Source organism: Salvia splendens, chromosome 2 (genome assembly GCF_004379255.2).
Source record: "Salvia splendens isolate huo1 chromosome 2, SspV2, whole genome shotgun sequence".
Taxonomy (NCBI): domain Eukaryota; kingdom Viridiplantae; phylum Streptophyta; class Magnoliopsida; order Lamiales; family Lamiaceae; genus Salvia; species Salvia splendens.
In genome coordinates, this window is record NC_056033.1 from 1,346,200 (window position 1) to 1,369,496 (window position 23,297).

At 40.7% G+C, this 23,297-nt stretch overlaps 4 protein-coding genes across 4 annotated transcripts; 2 read left to right on the top strand and 2 right to left on the bottom strand.

The window, feature by feature from the left end:
* The first annotated feature begins 11,214 nt into the window (after window positions 1-11,214).
* On the top strand, window positions 11,215-12,409 carry LOC121782303 (expansin-A11-like). Its single transcript, XM_042180097.1, has 3 exons — window positions 11,215-11,379; window positions 11,484-11,805; window positions 12,047-12,409. Exons 1-3 carry the CDS (start codon window positions 11,238-11,240, stop codon window positions 12,351-12,353), a joined length of 771 nt encoding a protein of 256 aa, XP_042036031.1. The 5' UTR covers window positions 11,215-11,237; the 3' UTR covers window positions 12,354-12,409.
* A 475-nt stretch (window positions 12,410-12,884) lies between these two features.
* LOC121782310 (protein Abitram-like) lies at window positions 12,885-17,086 on the top strand. The gene is made up of 6 exons (XM_042180110.1): window positions 12,885-13,174; window positions 13,297-13,345; window positions 13,458-13,584; window positions 16,289-16,359; window positions 16,439-16,511; window positions 16,812-17,086. Exons 1-6 carry the CDS (start codon window positions 12,931-12,933, stop codon window positions 16,923-16,925), a joined length of 678 nt encoding a protein of 225 aa, XP_042036044.1. The 5' UTR covers window positions 12,885-12,930; the 3' UTR covers window positions 16,926-17,086.
* Window positions 17,087-17,209: 123 nt separating this feature from the next.
* On the bottom strand, window positions 17,210-18,843 carry LOC121782296 (UPF0496 protein At1g20180-like). The gene is made up of 2 exons (XM_042180087.1): window positions 18,779-18,843; window positions 17,210-18,379 (listed from the first exon to the last, which is right to left on the bottom strand). The coding sequence occupies exons 1-2, from the start codon at window positions 18,834-18,836 to the stop codon at window positions 17,364-17,366; spliced, it is 1,074 nt and encodes a 357-aa protein (XP_042036021.1). The 5' UTR covers window positions 18,837-18,843; the 3' UTR covers window positions 17,210-17,363.
* Window positions 18,844-19,852: 1,009 nt separating this feature from the next.
* LOC121759151 (probable cinnamyl alcohol dehydrogenase 6) lies at window positions 19,853-22,401 on the bottom strand. Its single transcript, XM_042154660.1, has 6 exons — window positions 22,169-22,401; window positions 21,791-21,904; window positions 21,412-21,639; window positions 20,565-20,853; window positions 20,330-20,483; window positions 19,853-20,223 (listed from the first exon to the last, which is right to left on the bottom strand). Exons 1-6 carry the CDS (start codon window positions 22,261-22,263, stop codon window positions 20,015-20,017), a joined length of 1,089 nt encoding a protein of 362 aa, XP_042010594.1. The 5' UTR covers window positions 22,264-22,401; the 3' UTR covers window positions 19,853-20,014.
* Between the last annotated feature and the right edge of the window lie 896 nt (window positions 22,402-23,297).

Consider the following 23,297-nt stretch of genomic DNA (forward strand, 5'->3'; position numbering starts at 1 on the left):
TGATATAAGCTGAGTTGACATGAAATGATAATAACACGATAACGAGACATACCTAATTTACGTGGTTAAAATCTGTTATTTAAACATGTTTTTCAAGAACTTAATAAAACTAAAGTATAAATTTTTTTAATGAATAAAAATAAATAAAATAATACAGTATTATATTTTTAATGGGTTACTCAAATACAACCCAAAACTAGCAGATTCCTAATGGATCGACCCAATAAGAAAACATACTGATGATTTGGCGAATTTTTGATGGGAATAAATGCAAGTAATAAACGATCACAACACGGAAAATTACGTGGTTCGATTTACTGAGGTAAATCTACGTCCACGGGAAGAAGAGAGGGCAAATTTGTATTGCTTGGTCTCGCTTACAGATTACAATACTGATTTGCTATAAGATTCAGGATCTAGAGAGCTTAACCCTCGTCTATCTGATCTAAGTTCTATTTATACATTCGAACTAAGATCGTGGTTTTCAGCCCTGGTAGGGGGGTTGATAACTGCTTAATACCACTAAATAGATCGTGGGTGTAATGGAGGTCGTGGAGATCCTGCATGGGTCCACTATCTCCTTGTTCGGTCGAATACTGAGACCGAACTGCTGAACTTTGCCGATCAGCTTTTGCCGATCTGAGAGTTGAGCTCGATTGGTCGGCTTTTACCGAGCTATAGGCTGTGACCGAACTCTTTGGTTGTGCCGAACTGATACTACCGAGCTATAGGCTGTGACCGAACTCTTTGGTTGTGCCGAACTGATACTCTTTCTTGGGTTTTGGGCTGATGGGCCGTCACTGCTATCGGGCTCGCAATTATTGTTTAGTTGTTTAGTTCGTATCCCATCACCACCCCCCCCCCGAAAAGCGAAGTGAATCACTTCGGCATTTCGGATAAGTGTAAGGGGGAGGCTGACGTCAGGGGACGTGCTCTGCACGTGTCTGCATTAAATGTGACAGCAAATCCGGCCAGAGAATCCAGAAAAAGTGGGATTTGAAACGGTGCGACGAATTTGAAAAATATTTCCTTTCTTCATCATTGGAACACTTTTGCGATTATTTCTTCTGCATTCTCTCTCTTTTTCGTAAAATTTTCTTCCGCTTCTTCAAGAATTTCTTCAGAGACTTTCGACCATCAAAGAGTAAGAATCATGTCTTCTTCTTCTGAATCTGTTTCTGAATCAGGTAGTGGTAGGAAGGGGGGTAAGGGGTCTTCTGGCCGGAAAAGGTCCGGGGAGAAGACGGTAGAATATTTTCACAGCATTTTGAGTAAGGATACTGTGATATCCTTACACGGAAAATATTTTCTTCCTGGGGGGTTAGTGGTGATTCCCGACGACATTCATAGGGCCAACTCGCCGCCGGAGGGTTATGCCACCGTTTACGAAGCCTGCTTAGAATGCGGGCTTCGTTTCCCTCTTCCCCCTGCCTTTGTAGAGCTTCTTGATTTTTTTCAACTTCCTTTAGGTCAGGTGACTCCAAATTCTTGGAGGCACTTATCGGCCTTTGCTGCCGAGCTGCGTAGACTAGAAAAGGATCTGTCTCTGAGGGCAATCCTTAATTTCTTTCAGTTTAAGAGAAAGGGATCCTGGTTTTACTTGATCCCTTTACAGCCCCTCAGAGCATTCTGTAAAACCAAATGGCCGAAGTGGCAAAATCGTTTCTTTTTTTACAATAGGACAGCGGCTCCGGACTTTTCCTAGAGAGGGCCGAAGTCCGTAATTCCTCATCCTCGGGTAGAACCGTTGGACGAGCTCGAGGGCGAGCTCAATAAGATTCCCATGATTAGGAAACAGTATTCGGAATCTGAGCTCGTCAAGGGTGACTTCGTGTTCGATTCCTCGTCTTCGGACGAAGAGACTGAGGGTGAGGATTTCTTTTTTATGCTTTACTGCTTTAGCGGCGAAAACTAACTTTGTTTTCTCACTTTTTGGCAGTGAACATGCTAAGCAGGCTAGGTCGCAAATCCTCCGAATCCAAGGAGCCGGAGAAACAGAGAGCCACCAGCTCGGCGTCTGATGCCGAGAAGAATCCGAAGAGGCAGAAGACCTCTTCGAGTCAGTCTTCGGATCCAAAAAAGCCGGAATCGACTTCGGCAAAGGGGAAGGCGAAGACTCAGAAACCCCCAAAAGCGCCACAGAGAGACATTGTCCTGGGGGGTTGTGGATCCGGAGCGGTTGCGGCCACTTCGGAACATATCTCTGAGCCCTTTTTATGGCCAAAGGACTTTGTGGAGGTGAATTTCCTTCTTGATTTTCTGGTTTTGCTTCTTTCCTATATTTTTTGTGGCCCCTCTGTTGACTTTTTTCCTTTTTCCATTTTCAGAGGAACAATATGCTCTGCAAACTCGTCACCGTTGAACTCTCTAAAGCGTCCAGCGATTATGATGAGATGCAGAGGAATTTGAATGCTGCTCGTCACCAGGCCGAACAGGCTCGGGCAGACTTTGAGAGGGCAAGGGCCGCTATGATCTCGGTTCAGGATGAAGCCCAACGTGCCAAAGACCAGCTCATCATCCAGAGAGAGCGGTCGAAACAGGGGGAGGCGGCTGCCGTGGTTGCTCAGGGGGAGGCTCTCCGTGTTTACACGGAGAAACTCTTTTTGAGCAATCAATTTTCGGCCCTTATCGGTGATCTGCTGAAATTGATGACCGATAATGCTGAGCAGGAACCCGAAGTCGTCTTGCCGCTGTATGGCCGAGAGATTGCAGCGCGTCTCCAGAGTCTGCCGCTCCTTGAGGAGCTTGCGTCTTCATCAGTCCTGCTTTCTGCTGAACGAGTCCGTAATTGCCGTGCTGACCGTGACGAGAACATGGAGGCCATCTTTGCCTCCTTGGGGCCTGTTTCACCCACTTCAATTTTCGAAGAAGAGGGTGAGCAGGAAAATGAGGCCGGCAAGGAGACCGAGCAGAAGGATCAGCAGACCGGCGACGGGCACGCCGAGCAAGAGGTGCAGCAGATCGGCGATGGGGGCGCCGAGCAGGAGGGAGGGAGGAGGGAGGCCGAGGCTGAGACCGAGGTCGACAAGGAGAAAGAAGCTGAAACCCACAGGGAAGCCGGAGACGAAACTGGCGAAGTATGATTTCGTCTCCCTTCTCTTAGTTTAGTTTCTTTCTTTCTATTTGTAAAATGGCCTTGAAGCCCTCCTTGTGTAAATTTTTTCTTGTGAATGAAAAAAATTCTTCTTTCTACACTCGTGTCTTCCTTATAGCTCTTCTTAATCTCTTTTACTCATGTTGTGGTTTACTGCCTGCTCGGTAAACTGAAATGCCGAACTGACATAGCTGCTTCGTATTCTTAACTCTAAGGAGCTGGAGGTACTTCACTGGAAGCGGCTATACTCTTTGGCTTTAAATGAAGCTGAGAAAAAAGCTATAGATGACCAGATGAAGTATGATGAACTCTTGGCTCGTTTAGTGGAGCTGGAGTCCAACAATAAGGACTTAGAGTCCATAAAGAAAGATCTGGAGGCCGAGCTGAATACTGTCATCGCTGAGAGGACTGCATATGAAGATTTCATCTGCGGGCGCGGGGGAATGACTATATCTGAAGTTCAGAATCAAGTTGATGAACTGTGGGAGGAGCTTCATGTACTCCGGAAGAACAATGTGCTGGAGAGCTCGGCTTGCCAACAAGTTGTGAAATCATTGCGGCGCTTGGCTTCTCTGTACAACATCATTCTTTCCCGGCATCCCTCAATCGAGAGATTCCTTAGCCGTTTCCCGCTAACAGATGCTCACACTCCAACTCAAACCTCTAATCCACTTACTCAAATTTCTACTCCAAATCAGCAACGGACTTAGGAGCAACCGGAAACGTCAAGACAAGAACGCCCTGAAGTTCGTAGAGGAGTTGTGAATATGAGTGAGCAAGATCAGCAAATGCTTCGTGAAGAGACTCTTTGCCGCCGAGGTGCTAGAACTTCCCGGACTCAGGGAAGAGGCGGTAGGTCGATCAGAGCATCTCGTCCACCTACTTATTCTTCAACTGCTCGGAACGCCCGAACTCAGCATCATGAGGATTTTTCGGATAGGTGGCTCAACTTTAGCAATCGTAGACAGTAGAATAGTCCTTTGTAATGGTGTAACGCATTCTCGTAGGGCAGCGGAATTGTATGCCCAACAAGACTTAGTAAATGAAATTTTTTCATTTCGCTTCTATCACTGCGTATTTACAGTTCAGCGATTTTTTATTTCATTTATTGTACTCGTCCTCGGTCTTATGAAGTAAACTCTTCTTTGACCGGACTGAGTTAGTGTCCTTATTTGGCGAGTTTTATCGCTTGGATTGGACTTTCCCTGTACTCGTCCTCGGTCTTATGAAGTAAACTCTTCTTTGACCGGACTTAGTTAGTGTCCTTATTTGGCGAGTTTTATCGCTTGGATTGGACTTTCCCTAGTTAACCGGAGTGGTTTTCGGCTTATTGCAGTTCGTTTCAGACGAATTGCTTTTTTCTTAAGCTGAATTGTGGAATCTTGTATCTTCCTTAGAAGCTTGGACTCACAATTGTCTTTAATACATGATCTAAAAAAAGGGGATCAGCCTTTAAGGAACAATATACCTCAGTAACATTTATAAGAGACAAAACGCACATAACCCTAGGACCGAACTAGACACAAGAACAATAAAAATAAGAAAGCACATAACCCTAGGACCGAACTAGACACAAGAACAATAAAAATAAGAAAGCACATAACCCTAGGACCGAACTAGACACAAGACTGACCGGACCTTGTCTCTTACAAATAGAACTTCTTGAGGTTGGAAATATGCCATGTTCGGGGTACTTGTTCTCCTGACATGTGGGTTAATTTATAAGACCCTTTTCCCAGGACTTCTGACACCCGATACGGACCTTCCCAGGTGGGTTCAAGTTTGCCCAACTTTTCTGCTCGGCTTACTTCATTGTTTCTCAATACGAGATCTCCCACTTGAAACTGCAGCTTTTTCACCCTTTGGTTATAATACCGGGTTACTTGCTCCTTGTACTTGGCTTCTTTTATGAAGGCTAATTCTCTTCTTTCTTCGGCAAGATCTAGTTCGGCTCTCAGTCCGTCGTCATTCAGTTCTGTTGAGAAATTAAGAGTTCGGGGGCTGGGTATGCCGATCTCAACCGGAATTACGGCTTCAGTGCCGTACACTAGACTGTACGGAGTTTCACCGTTGGAGGTTTTTGGTGTAGTTCGGTAAGACCATAGGACTTGAGGAAGATTTTCTACCCATTGTCCTTTGGCTTGTTCTAACCGAGCTTTTAATCCTTTCACCAAAATACGGTTTGTTACTTCCGTTTGTCCGTTTGCTTGTGGGTGAGAGACCGAAGTGAACCGCTGTTGAATATTCAACTCTTGGCACCAATTCTTGAATGTTTTGTCAGTAAACTGAGTCCCATTATCCGAAATGAGGATATGGGGTATGCCAAATCGGCAAACTATGTTCTTCCAGACAAAATCTAATGCCTTTGACCTCGTTATCGTAGCTAATGGTTCAGCCTCCACCCACTTTGTGAAGTAATCCACGGCAACGATCAAGAATTTCATTTGCCGGGGAGCTTGTGGTAGTGGTCCTACTATGTCTATGCCCCATTGCATAAAAGGCCAAGGGCTTTGCATAGCACATAGATCAGTCTGCGGCGTCCTTGGGATATTTGCATGGATTTGGCATTTCGTACATTTCTTAACTAGCTGTACTGCTTCTTGTACCAAAGTTAGCCAATAATATCCCCATCTCAGAACTTTTTTAGCTAATGCTCTAGCTCCGATGTGGCTACCGCAAGATCCTTCATGAACTTCTCTAAGGATGTAATCCGTCTCTTCTGGTCCTACACATCGCAATAACGGTTGAAGGTAGGACTTTCTATATAGGATTCCTTCATGAAGTTCATACCGAAGTGCTCGGCATGTGATTTTCCTTGCTTCTCTCTTATCCTCGGGCAGTTGTCCTTGATCTAGATACTTTAATATTGGCGTCATCCAGTTTGGTGAACTGGTTACTGAGTGTACTTCAGCTTCATCAATGCTTCTGTGCGGTAATTCCTCCACCTTTGAGCTCGGATATGAGGCCAACTTACTTAAAGTATCTGCTCGGCTATTTCCCGCTCTGGGAATGTGGATTATCCGAAAATAAGAGAAATTTCGGCTAATACTTTGCGCTTTGTCCAAGTATTTTTTCATCCTTTCACCACGGGCTTCACTTGTACCCAGCATGTGATTCACTATGACTTGTGAATCACAATGAATTTTGAGAGATTTGACAAGTAGATGTTGCGCTAACTGAAGTCCGGCAAGAAGGGCTTCGTATTCGGCTTCATTATTAGTGGTTGGGAATAAGAACCGAAGTGAATAAGTTACTTCGTGTCCGTCGGGAGCGATAAGTAGAATACCAGCTCCACTTCCTGTCTTATTCGAAGCTCCATCTACGAATCCAATCCAACAGTCCGGCGGCTCTACTTCGGGTTTCTGGGGCTGTGTTAGTTCGTCATTGGTAGGATTTTTCTGTTCGGCAATAATAGGGATTGCCTGATCGAACTTTGCCTCTACAAGAAAATCTGCCAAGGCTTGTCCCTTGATGGCTTTCCGAGGTAGATATTCTATTGAATGTTCTCCCAACTCTATGGCCCACTTGGCAATTCTGCCCGATGCTTCGGGCTTAGTCAAAACTTGCCGAAGTGGAAGATCGGTTAAGACGCACACTTTGTGAGCATAGAAATATGGCCGCAGTCTCCTTGCTGCATTTACTAATGCCAGAGCAATTTTTTCCAGAGGTTGATACCTTGTTTCGGGACCTCTTAATGCTCGGCTTGTAAAGTAGATAGGACGCTGTTTTAGGCCTTCTTCTCGTACAAGCACCGCGCTAATGGTTTGATCTGATGCTGCTAAATATAAGAATATCACTTCGGCATCTGTTGGAGCAGAGAGAGTAGGAAGTTCGGTTAAATAACTTTTGAGTTCGTCAAAAGCCTTTTTCTGTTCGGCTCCCCACTCAAACTTTGGTGCCTTCTTCAAAACATTGAAGAACGGCATTTGCTTTTCGGCTGCTTGGGAAAGGAATCTATTCAGTGCGGCTAGACATCCAGTTAGCCTTTGCACATCATGTATGGACTTCGGCATTGCCATGTTCTGAACAACTTGAACCTTTAGGGGATTTGCCTTGAGTCCTTCCTTTGAAACCCAACAACCCAGAAATTTTCCCGAATCTACCAAAAAGGTACATTTTTGGGGATTGAGTTTGAGGTTGGCTTTTTTGAGCACGTCGAGAGTGGATTTGAGATTGTTTTCGTACTCCGAAGTGCTTATGCTTTTAACAACTATGTCGTCAACATATACTTCAACCTCTTTTCCGATCAGGTGCCGAAATAGCTTATCTACCATCCTTTGATATGTGGCTCCGGCATTCTTTAAACCAAATGACATCTTTTTATAAGCAAAAATACCGAAGTCAGTAATGAAAGCCGTTTTTGAAGCATCATTCTCATCCATTAAAACTTGGTGGTATCCTTTATACAAATCAAGAAAACAGAAAATTTCGAAGCCTATCAGAGCTTCTACTTTTTTATCTATGTTGGGAAGGGGGTAGCAATCTTTAGGACAGTGCTTATTTAGATCCGTAAAATCTATGCACATCCGCCATCCTCCTTCTTTTTTCTTGATCATCACAGGATTGGCCACCCAAGAAGGATATTTTACTTCAAATAATACATCCGCTTTCAGTAATTGGCGGACTTCGTCATGGATGACTTGATTTCTTTCTGCCGCAAAGAGTCTTTGCTTCTGTTTTATAGGCCGGACTGAAGGATCAATATTTAACCGATGTGTAATTACCTCGGGAGACACTCCAGTCATGTCCAACGGAGACCACGCAAAGACATCTTTGTACTCTTTGAGGAGCTGGATGGTCTTTTCCCGGAGTAGAGGTGTTCCCGCGAAACCGATCTTGACCGTTCTGGATGGATCGTCTTCGTATAACTGAACTGGTCGTGAGTTCGGCTCCGGTGTGACTTCGTTCATTTCGCCTGCCTCTGACTCCGACTGCTGTGATTGCTATGCTTGATGGTGCCGATCTGATTGTTCGGCACTTTTAAGCGCAATCTGCAGACATTCTTTTGCTCTCTTTTGATCACCTCGGATGACTGCTATCCCTCCTTTAGTGGGGATCTTGATTGTGAGGTGATAAGTAGAGCAAATGGCCCGAACTGTGTTGAGCCAGTCTCTTCCCAGTATAATGTTATACGGGGATCGAGCTTTTACCACAAAAAACTCGATCACCGTACTGGAGCTAGTAGGCGCTCTTCCTACCGTAATCGGAAGGCTGATAATACCTTCAGGGCGGGTGTCCTCCTGGGCGAAACTTTTCAGAGGAATTGGGGCCGGACTGAGCCGAGCTGGATCCACTTCCAGTTTATCAAAACATTCTTTAAAAAGAATGCTAACCGACGCTCCTGTATCCACAAACACTCTGTGGATCAGTTTGTTTGCCACTCCAGCTTGAATGACAATAGCGTCTTGATGAGGAGAAATGGCCGGGACGGGATCTGCATCTGAAAATGTAATTACTTCCTCCTTCTTCAGCCTTTTATGTGTTGGCTCCTCTCGATTGAAGCCTCTGCGCTCTGATTTTAGAGACGATTTAGTCTTCCCGGCTGGGAGAGCGTCAATAGTCTGGATCACTCCATCATATTGCGGCTCGTCATCGTCTTCGGGATCCTGTTGCCTTTTAGGATCCTGAGGAGCGCAGTTCGCACTTCTCTGTTTCTTATTCTTTTTCGGCGGCTTGCTTTGGTATTTTTTTAACGTCCCTGCTTTCACAAGAACATCAATATCTGCTGCCAAATTTCGGCACTCCTCGGTATCGTGACCGTGGTCTTGATGGAAGGAGCAATATTTATCCTGACTTCGGCGCGTGGCCGATTTCGTCATCGACTTTGGTTTTTCGAACATATCAGAATGCAGTTCGAAAATTTCCGCTCTCGACTTGTTCAATGGTACGAACTGAGCGGGTGGTTTCTCCGGATTGAGACGCGGTCCCAATCTGTCTTGTACCGGTGCCCTTTGAATTCTTTCAAAAGGAGTTCGGCGAGGATGTCCCTGATCGCTATGATCGGGCTTCCTCTTGTCTCCTCTGGAAGAGCTGTCTAAAGACCGTTTTCGACGGTCTGCCTCATCAGCACGAGAAAACTGGTCCGCAATGTCCCACATCTCTTGAGCTGTTTGCGGACTGCATTCAACGAGCTTTCTGTAGAGAGCTCCTGGCAGAATTCCATTTTGGAATGCCGAAATGACAAGTAGATCATTGAGATCATCTACTTGTAGGCATTCCTTGTGGAATCTTGTCATGAAGTCGCTAATCTTTTCATCGCGACCTTGACGTATAGAAAGCAGCTGAGCCGAAGTGATTCGGGTTTCAGCTTTCTGGAAGAACCTCCTATGAAAAGCATCCATTAGATCTCTGTAAGATCTAATGCTGCCTTGAGGGAGGCTATCAAACCACCTTCTTGCGTTCCCGATGAGCAGCTCGGGAAACAGCTTACACATATGAACCTCATTGAGACCCTGGTTCGCCATATTATACTGATAGCGTCCCAGGAAATCATGAGGATCCACTAACCCGTCATAAGTCACTGACGGAGTTCGGTAATTCTGTGGCAACGGAGTTCTGGTGATATCATCCGAAAATGGAGTCTTCAGCGCTCCATACATAGCGAATCCGACATCTCTACGGTATGGTGGAGATGGAGTTCTCCTGTGATTTCGGTAACAAGGAGGAGAAGGAACATATCGGTGGTGAGGATTCTTTCTCCTGGAAGATACGACACTACTGCGGTAGTGACTTTCATGTCTGGAGGGGGAGGGAGAATCCGCCGTTTTCTTCTCCGGCTTCTGGCTCTTTTGCAGGAATGTTAAGAACTCATCCTGCTTCTCAGCCAAGAACAACTTGACAGCCTCATTCAAAGCGAGCTGCTGGGGAGGCTCGGTGCGATGACTTTTTGAGTGGTTTGTTCTTTCACCGTGAGAACTGGAGGCAGATTTCTCCCGAGGCTGTTTTCCAGACCTACGGGCTGGACTAGCTTCCTCACGTTCATCACGGACGGAAGTATGGGTATTATGTGATCTGGTACGCATTTTTTGGTGGAAGAGGATCAAAAACTCGCTTTTATCACAGTTTTGGTTTTCTGTCGTTTCCCACAGACGGCGCCAGTGATGATTTGGCGAATTTTTGATGGGAATAAATGCAAGTAATAAACGATCACAACACGGAAAATTACGTGGTTCGATTTACTGAGGTAAATCTACGTCCACGGGAAGAAGAGAGGGCAAATTTGTATTGCTTGGTCTCGCTTACAGATTACAATACTGATTTGCTATAAGATTCAGGATCTAGAGAGCTTAACCCTCGTCTATCTGATCTAAGTTCTATTTATACATTCGAACTAAGATCGTGGTTTTCAGCCCTGGTAGGGGGGTTGATAACTGCTTAATACCACTAAATAGATCGTGGGTGTAATGGAGGTCGTGGAGATCCTGCATGGGTCCACTATCTCCTTGTTCGGTCGAATACTGAGACCGAACTGCTGAATTTTGCCGATCAGCTTTTGCCGATCTGAGAGTTGAGCTCGATTGGTCGGCTTTTACCAAGCTATAGGCTGTGACCGAACTCTTTGGTTGTGCCGAACTGATACTACCGAGCTATAGGCTGTGACCGAACTCTTTGGTTGTGCCGAACTGATACTCTTTCTTGGATTTTGGGCTGATGGGCCGTCACTGCTATCGGGCTCGCAATTATTGTTTAGTTGTTTAGTTCGTATCCCATCACATACCCAATAAGGCTTGACCAGACCCATTAATTTCGTGCGTGTTCGTGTTAGAATTTCATGTCATGTCGAAAATTGTCAGACCTGTGTAAGGTTATTACTCTGCCAAAAATAATAGTACTACAAGTTACTGAAACTAAAATAAGGATATATGATTTTCCTTAAAAGAATGAGATGTGAGAAATGAAATAATTTTGGGGTGGGAAATTGGATGTACTGATGGCTGATCCATGTGGGAGGAGAACGTGGGAAATTATTGATTGAGATTCAAAGATAATCCAAAATTCATAAAATATTGAGTTTTCATGGCTACTTGCACCTCTGTCACATGTGGTGCCTACCTATATAATTCCCCCTAAATCTTGTGATTCTCTCACAAACAATTTTAATCTATTCTTCTTCTCATTTGTCTCTTTACTCCAACTAGGAAACATGGTGAAAAGTGGAGTTTTGATGCTTGTGCTTGTGGTTGGATTTTGTAGCTTGTTCTTGAATGCCAATGCCCTCACAGCTTCTAGATGGTATAAGGCTTTTGCAACCTTCTATGGAGGCAGTGATGCTTCTGGAACAATGGGTATATATTTTTAATATTTATGCCTTATTTAGAAAATTGGTATATGTGAAATTAATTTCTTGATTTTTTGTTGAAATTATAATTGTACTATTTTGGCTCTGTAGATGGTGCTTGTGGATATGGGAATTTGTACACAACTGGATATGGTACTAGAACTGCAGCATTGAGCACAGCATTGTTCAATGATGGGGCATCATGTGGGCAGTGTTACAAGATTATATGTGACTACCTTACCAACCCTCAATTTTGCAAGAAGGGTTACTCGGTGACCATCACCGCCACCAACTTCTGCCCTCCGAACTACGCCCTTCCCAGCAACAACGGTGGTTGGTGCAATCCTCCCCGCCAGCATTTCGACATGGCTCAGCCCGCTTGGGAAAAGATCGGCATCTATGTAGGCGGCATCATCCCCGTCATCTACCAAAGGTAATTAATGGTTACATGTTACATAGAGAACTACATTTTTAGTCTCTGGACATTGCACTAATATTATCCGCAATTTTATAAATATCGCTAGATGTCTCTGAATATTGATATAATATCTCTAGAAGAAATTTTGGATTATTTTATTATAACATGTTTATAAAACACCTCAACATTTAAGCCACATAAACAAACAAATAAAATTATTTGTGTATACACGTGACATATATGGATGATGTTGCAGGGTGCCTTGCAAGAAGCATGGAGGAGTACGATTCACGATCAACGGGAGGGACTACTTTGAGCTAGTGACGATCACCAACGTGGGCAATGCGGGTTCGATCAAATCGGTTCAAGTGAAGGGGTCCAAGACAAATTGGATGAGCATGTCAAGAAATTGGGGTGCAAATTGGCAATCATCCGCATATCTAAATGGCCAATCTCTATCATTCATGGTCACAACAACTGATGGCATAACAAAGCAATTCCTCAACATAGTCCCATCTAACTGGGCTTTCGGCAAGACATATTCAAGCCCGACCCAGTTTTGAGGCCCAATGGGCCCTTCTATTCTGGCTGGTTTCGGGCTTTCAGTGCTCAAAGGCCGCGGCGTGCTTTTCTATTTTATACTGAAAGCAGCCCGCCGGAATATACTTGCAATTCTTGGATCACAATAAGAGGATTTATTTTCACACTGTAATTTTACAAAATCATCTTCTCTTTCAATTTTATAATTTCAATTACACATTTGATGGTATAGAAAGTGAAATAAGAAGTAGATGAAAAATGCAGCTTCGGAATGTATTTGTAATTATAATTTGATATACTATATATTATGATTGTTTGTGTTTTAGCAATGCTTTTTATACTTTAATCTATAAGACTTTTTGCATGTGTGTAACTGTGAAATTCTGGCCCATAAATTCGGCCCACTCTCTATTTAAGTACCTGACCCATACATCACTCTTTTGGGCCAAATTTGATATGGGCTTAACTAACAGAAGCCCAAGCCCAAGCCCAATCTAATGTTTTTCACCCTGAAGGCTGAAATCATTCCTTCCACAGTAGCTTCGATTCTGAATTACAAACCGAAGAAATTTCACTGCAGAAGTGCAAATTCAAACATCAATGACAGCAGCAGCTGCAGAAGATGAGCAACGCAACCCCGATTATAATCTCAGAATTTGTACCGTGATTCGCAACTCTACAAGTGAAGATTCTGAGATTGAGCAAAAGCAACTGATAAAAGAAGAAGAAGATGAAGAAGATGAAGAAGAAGAATTGCGCCGCCTCTTGTTGCCTAATGTGGACGAGTTGCCGCAAGTTCCCCCTTCCTCTATTGAAGCCAATTTCACAACCTTTTTCGCTCCGGGTATAGTCGATGCTGCTCTGTTATTTTCTCTCTGTAGAAAAGGGGAAAATAAGTTGCTGAGGCCTTCAATTGCGATATCTCGTGGTGTTAATTGTTTTCTTTCTTTAACCTTTTTTTATCAGATTTTATGAAGCCTGGGCATGATCAGTATGTTCATCGTCATGCCAATGGGTATGTTCTTCCTATAAGCCATGTGCTTATTGATATCATTGTGGAATGTGTGATATATATACATAGTATATAGGAGTGTGTAATTGCGATTTATTCTGATTGAATTTGATAGGCTGTGTGTGATTGGTTTGGCTCCGCATCACGTGGCATTGAAGGAGAAAGGGGGAATCGTTTCTGTCGATTTTAATGTGGGGAAATCCGACCGGAGCGGGATTAAAGTAACCGGAAAGCGAAAAAAGGTGAAATCTTCACTCTTTTCTGTGTTGTGCAATTATTTTTGTTCATGCTTAAAGTTATCCAGTGTTTGTCATTTTCTCATGTAGTGGAATGATGATTGTGGCTTTTTAAATGTAACTGTAATGACTCCGTAGGTTAAGTGTTTTCGAACTAGTTATAGGAAATTTTCTTTTTCGTGCATATCGTGTGCTTGATTTTGCATCAACTGTGCTAAATATATGAGTTTTCTGGAGCTCCTCTCGATCGATTGTCAATTGTTCGTAAGGCACTTGGTTCTTCAGATGAAGTTCTGTGCGCTGATTGTTATCTGAGATTGGCTGACTATGGCTAGCTATAGCTGTCAGACATTGTTACATAAATTTGATTAACCTTCACAAATATATATTGCTTGTCATGTTCAATGATGGAAATCTTTCTTTGGCTGCATAACTACTAAGAATAAGAAGTGTGTGGAAAGTTTGTTGTTTTGTTGTCAAAGAAGTTCAGTTTTAGCCATAATAAACAGATTACAAACATAGATATTCAGTAAAGAACAATTTACAAAATGTAGAGAACTTTAGAAGGCCTCAAATTGCACATATCAGTAAGCTTTACATGTCTCTTTCATGCAAGGATCTGTAGTTATCGATTTTTTTGATCATTGACAAGGTGGCTTCGTTCCTAGAACTTAAGTCATTCCCTTTTAGCGTAGATCAGTGTTGTTAGGGTCGCGGGGCGCATCGGGTCGATGAGGTGAAAATTCGGGTCGCGGGTCGACGAGTCGACGGGGTCGAGAGACCCACAAAGCTAGGTTAATTTTTTTGCCTTTTAATATTAAATAAAATAAATATATTGCTCTAATGTTTATAATATATCAAATAATATAAATGTAGATGCAATTCATGTGAATATAGATAAAATGGAAAATAGAAATGATCAAAATATCAAAACAATTCATAAGTCATAACACAATAAATAATTGAAACAATTGTCTTAAATTAATAGTATCTTTTAGAGACTTTAGATAACAATAATAATAATAATAATAATAATAATAATAATAATAATAATAATAATAATAATAATAATAAATAATGAAAATCAATAAATCTCCACTCATATTCAAAAAATCATAAATTACAAATTAAAACCTAAATTTATAACTATTTAGATGCAAAATTAATAAATTTAATTATAATTCTCAAATTAATATAGTAATTTATAAAATGCAATTTTAAATTAAACAAATAGATAAAGCGCAGCTGCAATTCTCTAAGAAATTAGTTATATAGTTAAATAAAAATGAACATATATTTAATTTAATTAGAACATCACAATATATTTAATTAGATTTGAATGTAATTTTGATTGGTAATTAAAGGTATTTTTTTATTTAAATAGGAACTAATCATATTTAAAGAATAGAGAATCTTGACAACCAATATTAATACTAATATTAAAAAATGAAGGTGGAAGAAAATGATTATTAACTTTTATAGGTCCTAGAAGCCCTAGCTATAGCTTCTGCCTACTTTACTTTTAAAATTTCTTGTCTCGGTAAACTCCCCTTCTTCTCTCTTCATTCCTATCCCTTCTTCTCTCTTCATTCTCACAGAGTCACAGACCCATTTCTGAGCAGCCATGGTCGAGGATCTTCTTCTTCCAGTCGCTCGCCCCAGCCGCTCGACCCAGCCGCTCGCCCCAGCCGCCTCAGCCGCCCCGACGGCGACCCCTGAATCTCGACCCACCCACCCACAATGGGGCGACGTCGGTCTCGACCCTTGCGACCCGCGACCCAAGCGCTCTCGGGGCGCGATTTTAACAACACTGGCGTAGATATATTTTGTTTGCCGAATAAATGACATGGTACTTGTCAGTGTTGTCAAAATGTCGTTCGGGTCGCTCGGGTCGCCCGGGTCGCCTGGGTCGAGACCATCACCGCCCCAACATGGCTGGGTTGATCTAGATACAGGGTCGCCGCTGGGTCGCCTGGGTCGCCCGGGTCGAGTGTGTCAGCTGGGTCGCCCAAACACATGCTGCGCAGTCATGTTTTAAGATAAATCCCTAAATCTTTTTTATGTAAATCTTTCCCTTCGATGCTAATTTGTTTTTACTAAAATAAACATAATATAAAAGTAAAACTTACCTAAAAATCTGCTCTCTCTTATTTTCTGAAATATATCACACGTTTTCTGACTTTCTCAATCTCAATTCTCTATATATATGCATGCACCACATCAAACTTTTCAAATCTACTTTCTACACTTTAGAATTCGGTTCAAAGATCTTTTGCTGCCACCCTTCATATGTTCCTTTCTTTTGATATTTTCAGACAATGGTTTCAATTATTTATTTTGTGTTATGACTTATGAATTGTTTTGATATTTTTGATAATTTCTATTTTCCACTTTATCTCTATTCACATGAATTACATCTACATTTATATTATTTGATATATTATAAACATTAGAGCAATATATTATTTGATTTAATATTAAAAGGCAAAAAAATAAGCCTAGATTCGTGGGTCTCTCGACCGCGTCGACTCATCGACCCGCGACCCGAATTTTCACCTCATCGACCCGGTGCGCCCCGCGACCCTAACATCACTGGTACTTGTACGCAAGAAGAGCAATATCACAATTGAAGGTCGAGTCTCATTATATATATCTGACAAATTGGAGTATATATCTGACAAATTGGAGTTTATGTTTCTGTTTATTTCAGAATGCGCAGCATTTTGAAACCAACACGGCATTATGTAAAGTCTTCACTGCTGAGAGTTCTTACATAGCGAGGTCGAAATTGTTGTATTCCTACCTTTAAATTATGCTGGTCCTGATTGATCATTGACTCACATATTATTCACTCTTTCAGATGTTGTGTAAAAGGGTCTCTATTGGAAGTAAATGAAAAGCTAATCAAGCAACCAGAATTGCTCAACACAATGGTAGGTGTCATATTTAATGGCTATCCATTCTCTGCTCGTGTTTGTAATCACCCCTGTTAAAGTATCTTCTGGAAGCTTTTGAAGCATCCTCCATAAAAAATGGAACTGTTAGCGTATAAGTAGAGTACTTTTAACGTCAGGCATTCTTAATAAGTGCTAGGTCAGGCTATATAAACCACATTCTTTTATTCCCAAAATAGGAAATGGATCTAAATATGCAAATTTGTGCTCATTTTTCAGTCCATCCATGCTTTCCTGATGATCATCATCGAAAAGTAACACTATCGTATGTGATTGTAGCCAGAGAGAGAGGGATACATTGCGATTATGATGCCAAGACCTGCAGATTGGCTCAAAGCAAAGGCTTCTCTGCTGGACTTTGAAAGCTATCGAAAGCTGAGAACGGAGCAGTGACTTGGTTTATCCCCACCAATGCTTTCTTGTGTTGCGGTGAGTTTTGAGTACTTGTTGCAACAAACTGCATTCTAAACTTTTTGAAATGTGGATGAAACTTATTAACTTATCTGATTACTTGATATAAAAATAGTGATCCAACTTGATCCACCTTTTCTATATTTTTCACTTCTGCCAATTCTTCTGTTTTTTTGTAGTAGTATTTTATTGTTCTTGAGACGGTTCGTCTAGCCTTCGTCTAGAAACCAAGATCACTGCAACAACATCCTAGTTCAAGCTAAAGTGAAAAGAACTATATATTTCTAATATTATATATATAAAAGATATAACTACAATAAATTTGAAGATCACCACGTGTATATCTGTAGTACAAAAAGAATGAATTCAATAAAACATAGCTACTCATGATTGATGCATACTTTGATATTTGCCATCCGATCACTTTTCCAGTTCTTGTATTAGCAGCTTTCTTGATCGATTTATGTCGAGAAAACACAAATATATCTGTTTCTCGAGCTCCTCTAACTGTTCGAGAAACCCTAACTCATCCCGAACCACCTCCTTCAACGCCTCCTTCTTCCCCTTCCTCACACAAACCCCGGCCGCGAACTTCCTATGCTCCATTTCATCGCGCAACCTCTGCACCAGCCGGCTCATCATGTCAAAATCATTGATCAGTATATACACACCTCTTGCTGCAGCATCGAGCTGCGCCACCACCCCACTATTCTGTTTCCCCTTCGCCTCTTCCCTCCCCCGCCTGTCGAAGAGCACCAAACTCGATGCCACCAGCACGGGCGCTGCCACCACGCCCGCCGCCCCGTGCACTACGAGGAGCAAAAGAGCGAGGGCCAGTGCTCCGCACCCGATCGCTAGTGCCCTCTTGATGAACTTAGTGAGCTTCTTGCGTTTCTTTGTTTTTGCGCGTTTTGATGTGAGCCGATGGAGAAAGTGTTGGTGGTTTTCGTGGAGGTTTTTGAATTTCTGCGGTGTCATGGAGGCGAAGGGGTCTCCGTGGAGGGCGAACGAGGCTAGGGTTTTCAAGAGTCGGGTGTGGGTATTGTTGTCTGGTTCTGGCTCGATCAAGCTCCGTATGGCGTGATAATCGACGCGGACTTGGTGGATCTTCTGGAGGATGGATTCGCAGATTCTGCCTGCTTCTAGGCCGGTGTCGAAGTAATCTGTGAGGAGACGGTGGTGTTTGGAGATCGAAACTAGGGTTTCGCAGCGGGGCTCCACCAAATACTCCGATAAATGGAGGTGCCTCAGTGGTGGCGACGAAGAAGAGGATGAGAGAGAGGTGGCACCGTCGCCAAGAACTGTTCTTGATTCGAGTTGGCTTTGAATTTTGTCGCAAAATTCTGTGTAAGACTTTGTCCTAAATGCTTCTTTGTATTCTTCGTTGATTGCTGTCTTAACCCTTAAGCTACTTGTATTGCCTTTACCATTTCCACCTGAAAGAAAATACCAAATTTAGACAATTTTTACATCATAATTAGATAATATATATGTACAGTAGAATTGTCAACTAATCAACCTTCTTGGTGATCACAACATCAACATGAAAAAAAAACCCTAACTCCAACAAAAGCCTAATCAGCCACTCGCATATATCATGTAAATTTGAGAAATTAGAGACTGAAGAAAAGGAAAAGGAAAAGGAAAAGGAAACACAGTTTATAAATACATATCAATAGCATGCATATTTATGAACAATACAAAAAAGCGCGGTTTACCGAAGGAAATACAGATGACATTATATCGACGGAAATGCCATTGATAAACGGCAAATTTTTTGTAGTGCCGATAAATATTTATATAAACAAATTTGAATAGCTAGATTGTTAACACACCTTCCTTTTCGAAGGATGATTTGAGCTTTTTCATCAAGATTTTTCTGAGAGACAACATTGAACTGATCACAACAAATAGATGAATTATATAACTAAAACGTAGTAGTATTTCGCAAAACCACAACACGATATATATAAAATTCAGATCTGAGATGTAATTAATGTGATACAAAGCCAAAACCAAAATCTTAAAAAGAGAGAATTAATTAAACATTAATATGCACTTCACCGACTCATGCATGATATATATATAGCTGTGGATTTCTGTTCATCCCTTCATCAAATTCACATAGTAACGTTGCTTGCACGCTAAAGACTACGTGTAAATCGCCTAGAAAAAATGCCACATGAAAAAGAGGCAATTAATTAAAATTGGGAAAAGGGTTTAAGGCCATTTAATTAAAAGCCACTTTTGCTAAATTCTAGCATTATCTTACTTCTATTATACCCTCGTTTTTTAAGATTAATTTACTAGATAGAGGGGAAATCATGTATGTAGTGAATGAAAAGCAAAGTTAGTTATGTTGCTATCGAGTTGATCGTTTTACGATACGTGTACAAAAATACAAAAATGATCTTGCAATAGAGGATAAAGTGATTTTTTGTATAAGATATATTGCTTTTATTTATTCTTTCATTTTATTTTTATTTTCAATACATACTTTACCTATTTTAAAACTTGTTTGGTGTATTTCTTGAATCCTTGTAATCGAATTTCGCTAATACTAGATTACAATGAGCGGATAGTAGATAGTTTTAAAATTTTAATGAAATCTCGAGCCAATTACAGCTCAATCTTTAATTTCTGTCCCTTTTAAAAGAATGGGTAAAAATTTTATGTGTGATGAACCTAAAAGTCTTAACATGTAAGTAAGTTTTAGTATTGTTATATCTATTGGACGAGATCCAGTGTCACGCAGTGTTATGTGTTCATCGCAATATTAAATCTATTAGTCAATTAAGGAATCATATTTCCCTTTTTATTTCAAAAAAATGAAGTCAAATTTAGGGGAAAACTGAAGTTGGCCCAAATGTCATACAATCACAATTGATTGCACCGGGTACAGAACAGCGTAGTCGAGAGAAGAAATTGAATATTATTAGAAATGATTTAATTGATGATGAGTAATACATGAGTACAAAGGTCTCGAGTTCGAGTCTATTGAGACACTCCAACAATAGAAAACAGTGACTATAATGATAAAATTCAAAGAAACATCATATGATTTGAAGATTCTAGAGCTTTGATGGAGAAAATCCATCGGCAATATCAATCACGAACCGATACTTAACATCGTTCTTGGCCAAACGATCAAAAGCTTCGTTGATACGATCGGTTCCAACAACCTCAACATCGCATGTTATGTTGTGTTTCCCACACAAGTCCATCATATCTTGTGTCTCCTTGATGCTCCCTATCATGCTCCCCTTCACCACTCTCTTCCCTATTGTTTTCCCATGCCAAAACACACATTTTAATTCAACTAAATATTTGAACTTGAATAAGTAGAAAAAAAGAAGAAGAAGAATTGAAGAACATTTAATTATTACCAAAAATCAATGGAAAAGATGGTAGGTCAACAGGCTTATCTGGAGCACCCACAATCACTAAAGTGCCATTCACTTTCAGCAACTCAAGAGTTGGTCCAAGAGAGTGATGGGCTGAGACAGTGTCCAAAATAAAGTCTAGACTCCTTTTCTTTAACTGTCCAAAAATATCCAACAAGCATGTGTTAATAGCATTCATTCACAAAAAAACAAGTTAAAAATGAATGAACAAACAAACCTTCATTTGTTCAGCATTAGTGCTCAAGATGAAATCATCTGCCCCAAGTCTTTCCTTAGCTTCCTTCTCTTTATTGGGAGAGGTGCTAATAATAGTCACATGGTGATTGAAGGCCTTACCGAATTTCACAGCAATGTGGCCGAGGCCTCCTAGCCCGACTATCCCTATACGTTTCCCCTTCGTCTCCAACAAGTTGTTGTCTTTCATAGGAGAAAACACGGTGATCCCCGCGCATAGGAGGGGAGCCGCTGCATCCATTGCCAAGCTTTCCGGCACACGAACAACGTACCTGCAGAGTTTTCACACAATCCATCACCTAATATTAGGACTACATTTGATTTGTCATTTATGTAATGATTTCTCATTAATAATACTCTTTGGACTACCTAACATTAGTTTTGATTAGTGGTCATAGCTTAGCCTTAGTCAAGAGAAGTAATGCAGCAATGAAAATAGTTAATGCATTCATATAAGTCCGGTGCTATTAAATGGGGTAGGTTGATCTAACAACATGTTATCAATTACAAAAAGTAAAATCATAGTAGAGATATTATTAATTAGCACATGTACATCTTGTGAATGTGTCACCTAGAATGCACATGATACATGGCAAAGCTATAAATGTTGGTGATCATAATTTAGATAGTGAAAAATAGTACTCCTATATATGTTAGTGTACTAATAACCAAGATGGACTAGCTAGAAACTTGGATTATATGCCTTTGATTAGATAATTTCTAGCTTAAAATAACTTGTTTGATTCATGATCATGTTAAAAGAGCTAGGATATAATTATCAATCATGAACAGTAAACGCGATCCAAGTAGTAGTAGTAGTAGTACGTTACCTATGATCCATGACGAGAAACTCAGAGTAACCACCATAAGTGATGCTACCATCCCAGAAAATGCCATTGTACACAAACTGGACTTGATCACAGTAATTCTCCTGGCCGTCTTGGCAAAACTCGCACTTCAAGCACGTCGCAGCTAGGCATCCCACTCCGGCCCGATCCCCCTCTTTGAAAGTCGTCACATTGCTTCCTACCTTGGTGATTATGCCAACAATTTCGTGCCTAATTATCATTTTATTCAACCAGATAATGCATATGTTAGTCTAATTATAATTGAAATGGTAGGATATTGTGTGATTTATACAAATAAAAAAAGACTCGAGTAACTTGGGACAACTTAAAATGAAATACGACAAGTATATATATATATTACCCGGGAACACAAGGGTACATCGTTATGCCCCAATCATTCTTGGCATGGTGAAGATCAGTGTGACATATACCACAGTAGAGGATTTTGATGGTTACATCGTCTGCCCCATTTTCTCTAGATCAATATCACAAAATATTTCATTAGTTTTGAGACAATAATCTTCCCAAAATTATTGCATTATTTGCAAGCACAAAATAAATAGAGCATGCTTATGTAACAAGTGTCATATGAATTGCTCGGCTAAAATTGAAATAATTGGTAACATAGTTTTTCTTTTCCATGTGTTGAATATTTAGTCATCAAAACACCTTTCAACACTATATATGCACATAGAAATAGGAAAAATAATAAAGAAAGTGTAGATTTGTCATTTGTTACCTGCGAGTGAAGGTGTATGGAGTGATCTTGCCAGATTTGTCATGAGCTGCCCAACCAGAAACAGTCTGTGTGTGGTTTGGTGTTGTTTGAGCCATCACACACAGAGAGAGAGATAGTGTGTGTGTGTGTATTTGTGTGTGTGTGTGAGAGAGAGAGAGAGAGAGAGGTGAGGTGCAAAGTCTAGTGGGAGAGCAAATGCTTATTTATTGGAAGAGATGGACAGAGGGAGAGAGGATAGCTGTTGTTTGTTTAGTGGGAAAGGTGATTTTTCACATTAGAAAATTCAAGAGAGTTATTTATATAACTATTATGAGATCAGAAAAACATGTGTAGCACAAAAATATTCTTAGGATTTAAATGTGGAAATGTTTCGAATATACTTTTCCAACTAAATTATTTTGATTGTTCCTTCGTCGCAGCGAAATGGAGTGTGAAAAGTGAAATTACTTAGTATTAATTATTTTAATGAGATATTGAGATTTCCACACAATGAAAAATTTATTCTAAGCATTGCAGTAAAATGTATGGAGATGCGTTCAATGTTGTCTGCAATCCAAGTGGGGGTTCATTGCTCGAAATAAAATCATATATCAAGCAAATTTCAATGAAATTAAAGAATTTATGTATTTCATGATATTTATTTTCTTTTTTTGTTTGTTGGGAGTTTTTTTTAAATGCCAAATTGTGAACTGACTTGTCTATGCAATTATCTTAGGAGTATCAGCCAATTAAATATTTTGCTTCGTCGGTGGGGAAAATCTATATTAACCTCCCCCAATATAATTGAATTTCCTTTTAAATGAATTGATAAGTTTTCATATAGAAATTTGTATATTATGGGACCATTTTAGTCGCATGAGTAAGGATGATTCTTATAGTCGTTAAGTTTCTACTTAATTTACTAGCTATTTCTTTTTAAAGTCGAAGCATAAAGACAAATTTAGATTTAGACCATCTTTGGGTTTGAATTAATAATAGTCAGTATTTAACAATTAATTTCTCTCTCCCGTGACAGCGTAGCACCTCTTATTATTAAAGAAGAGCGTTACGAGTGCCACTGATATTTAATTCATAGTATTCAACATCATCTGTAAAATATACTACTAGTGTTTAATATTTATCTCTTCAT

What these genes read in the sequence shown, in the direction of transcription:
- LOC121782303 (XM_042180097.1), top strand. Translation starts at nt 11,238, where the DNA reads ATGGTGAAAAGTGGAGTTTTGATGCTTGTGCTTGTGGTTGGATTTTGT. An exon ending in TGATGCTTCTGGAACAATGG is followed by an intron (nt 11,380 to 11,483) that starts GTATATATTTTT and finishes TTGGCTCTGTAG; the next exon opens with ATGGTGCTTGTGGATATGGG. An exon ending in ATCCCCGTCATCTACCAAAG is followed by an intron (nt 11,806 to 12,046) that starts GTAATTAATGGT and finishes ATGATGTTGCAG; the next exon opens with GGTGCCTTGCAAGAAGCATG.
- LOC121782310 (XM_042180110.1), top strand. Translation starts at nt 12,931, where the DNA reads ATGACAGCAGCAGCTGCAGAAGATGAGCAACGCAACCCCGATTATAAT. An exon ending in GAGAGTTCTTACATAGCGAG is followed by an intron (nt 16,360 to 16,438) that starts GTCGAAATTGTT and finishes TCACTCTTTCAG; the next exon opens with ATGTTGTGTAAAAGGGTCTC. An exon ending in CAGAATTGCTCAACACAATG is followed by an intron (nt 16,512 to 16,811) that starts GTAGGTGTCATA and finishes ATGTGATTGTAG; the next exon opens with CCAGAGAGAGAGGGATACAT.
- LOC121782296 (XM_042180087.1), bottom strand. Translation starts at nt 18,836, where the DNA reads ATGTTGTCTCTCAGAAAAATCTTGATGAAAAAGCTCAAATCATCCTTC. An exon ending in ATCATCCTTCGAAAAGGAAG is followed by an intron (nt 18,380 to 18,778) that starts GTGTGTTAACAA and finishes ATTTTCTTTCAG; the next exon opens with GTGGAAATGGTAAAGGCAAT.
- LOC121759151 (XM_042154660.1), bottom strand. Translation starts at nt 22,263, where the DNA reads ATGGCTCAAACAACACCAAACCACACACAGACTGTTTCTGGTTGGGCA. An exon ending in TTTCTCGTCATGGATCATAG is followed by an intron (nt 20,854 to 21,411) that starts GTAACGTACTAC and finishes AAAACTCTGCAG; the next exon opens with GTACGTTGTTCGTGTGCCGG. An exon ending in CTAATGCTGAACAAATGAAG is followed by an intron (nt 20,484 to 20,564) that starts GTTTGTTTGTTC and finishes ATTTTTGGACAG; the next exon opens with TTAAAGAAAAGGAGTCTAGA.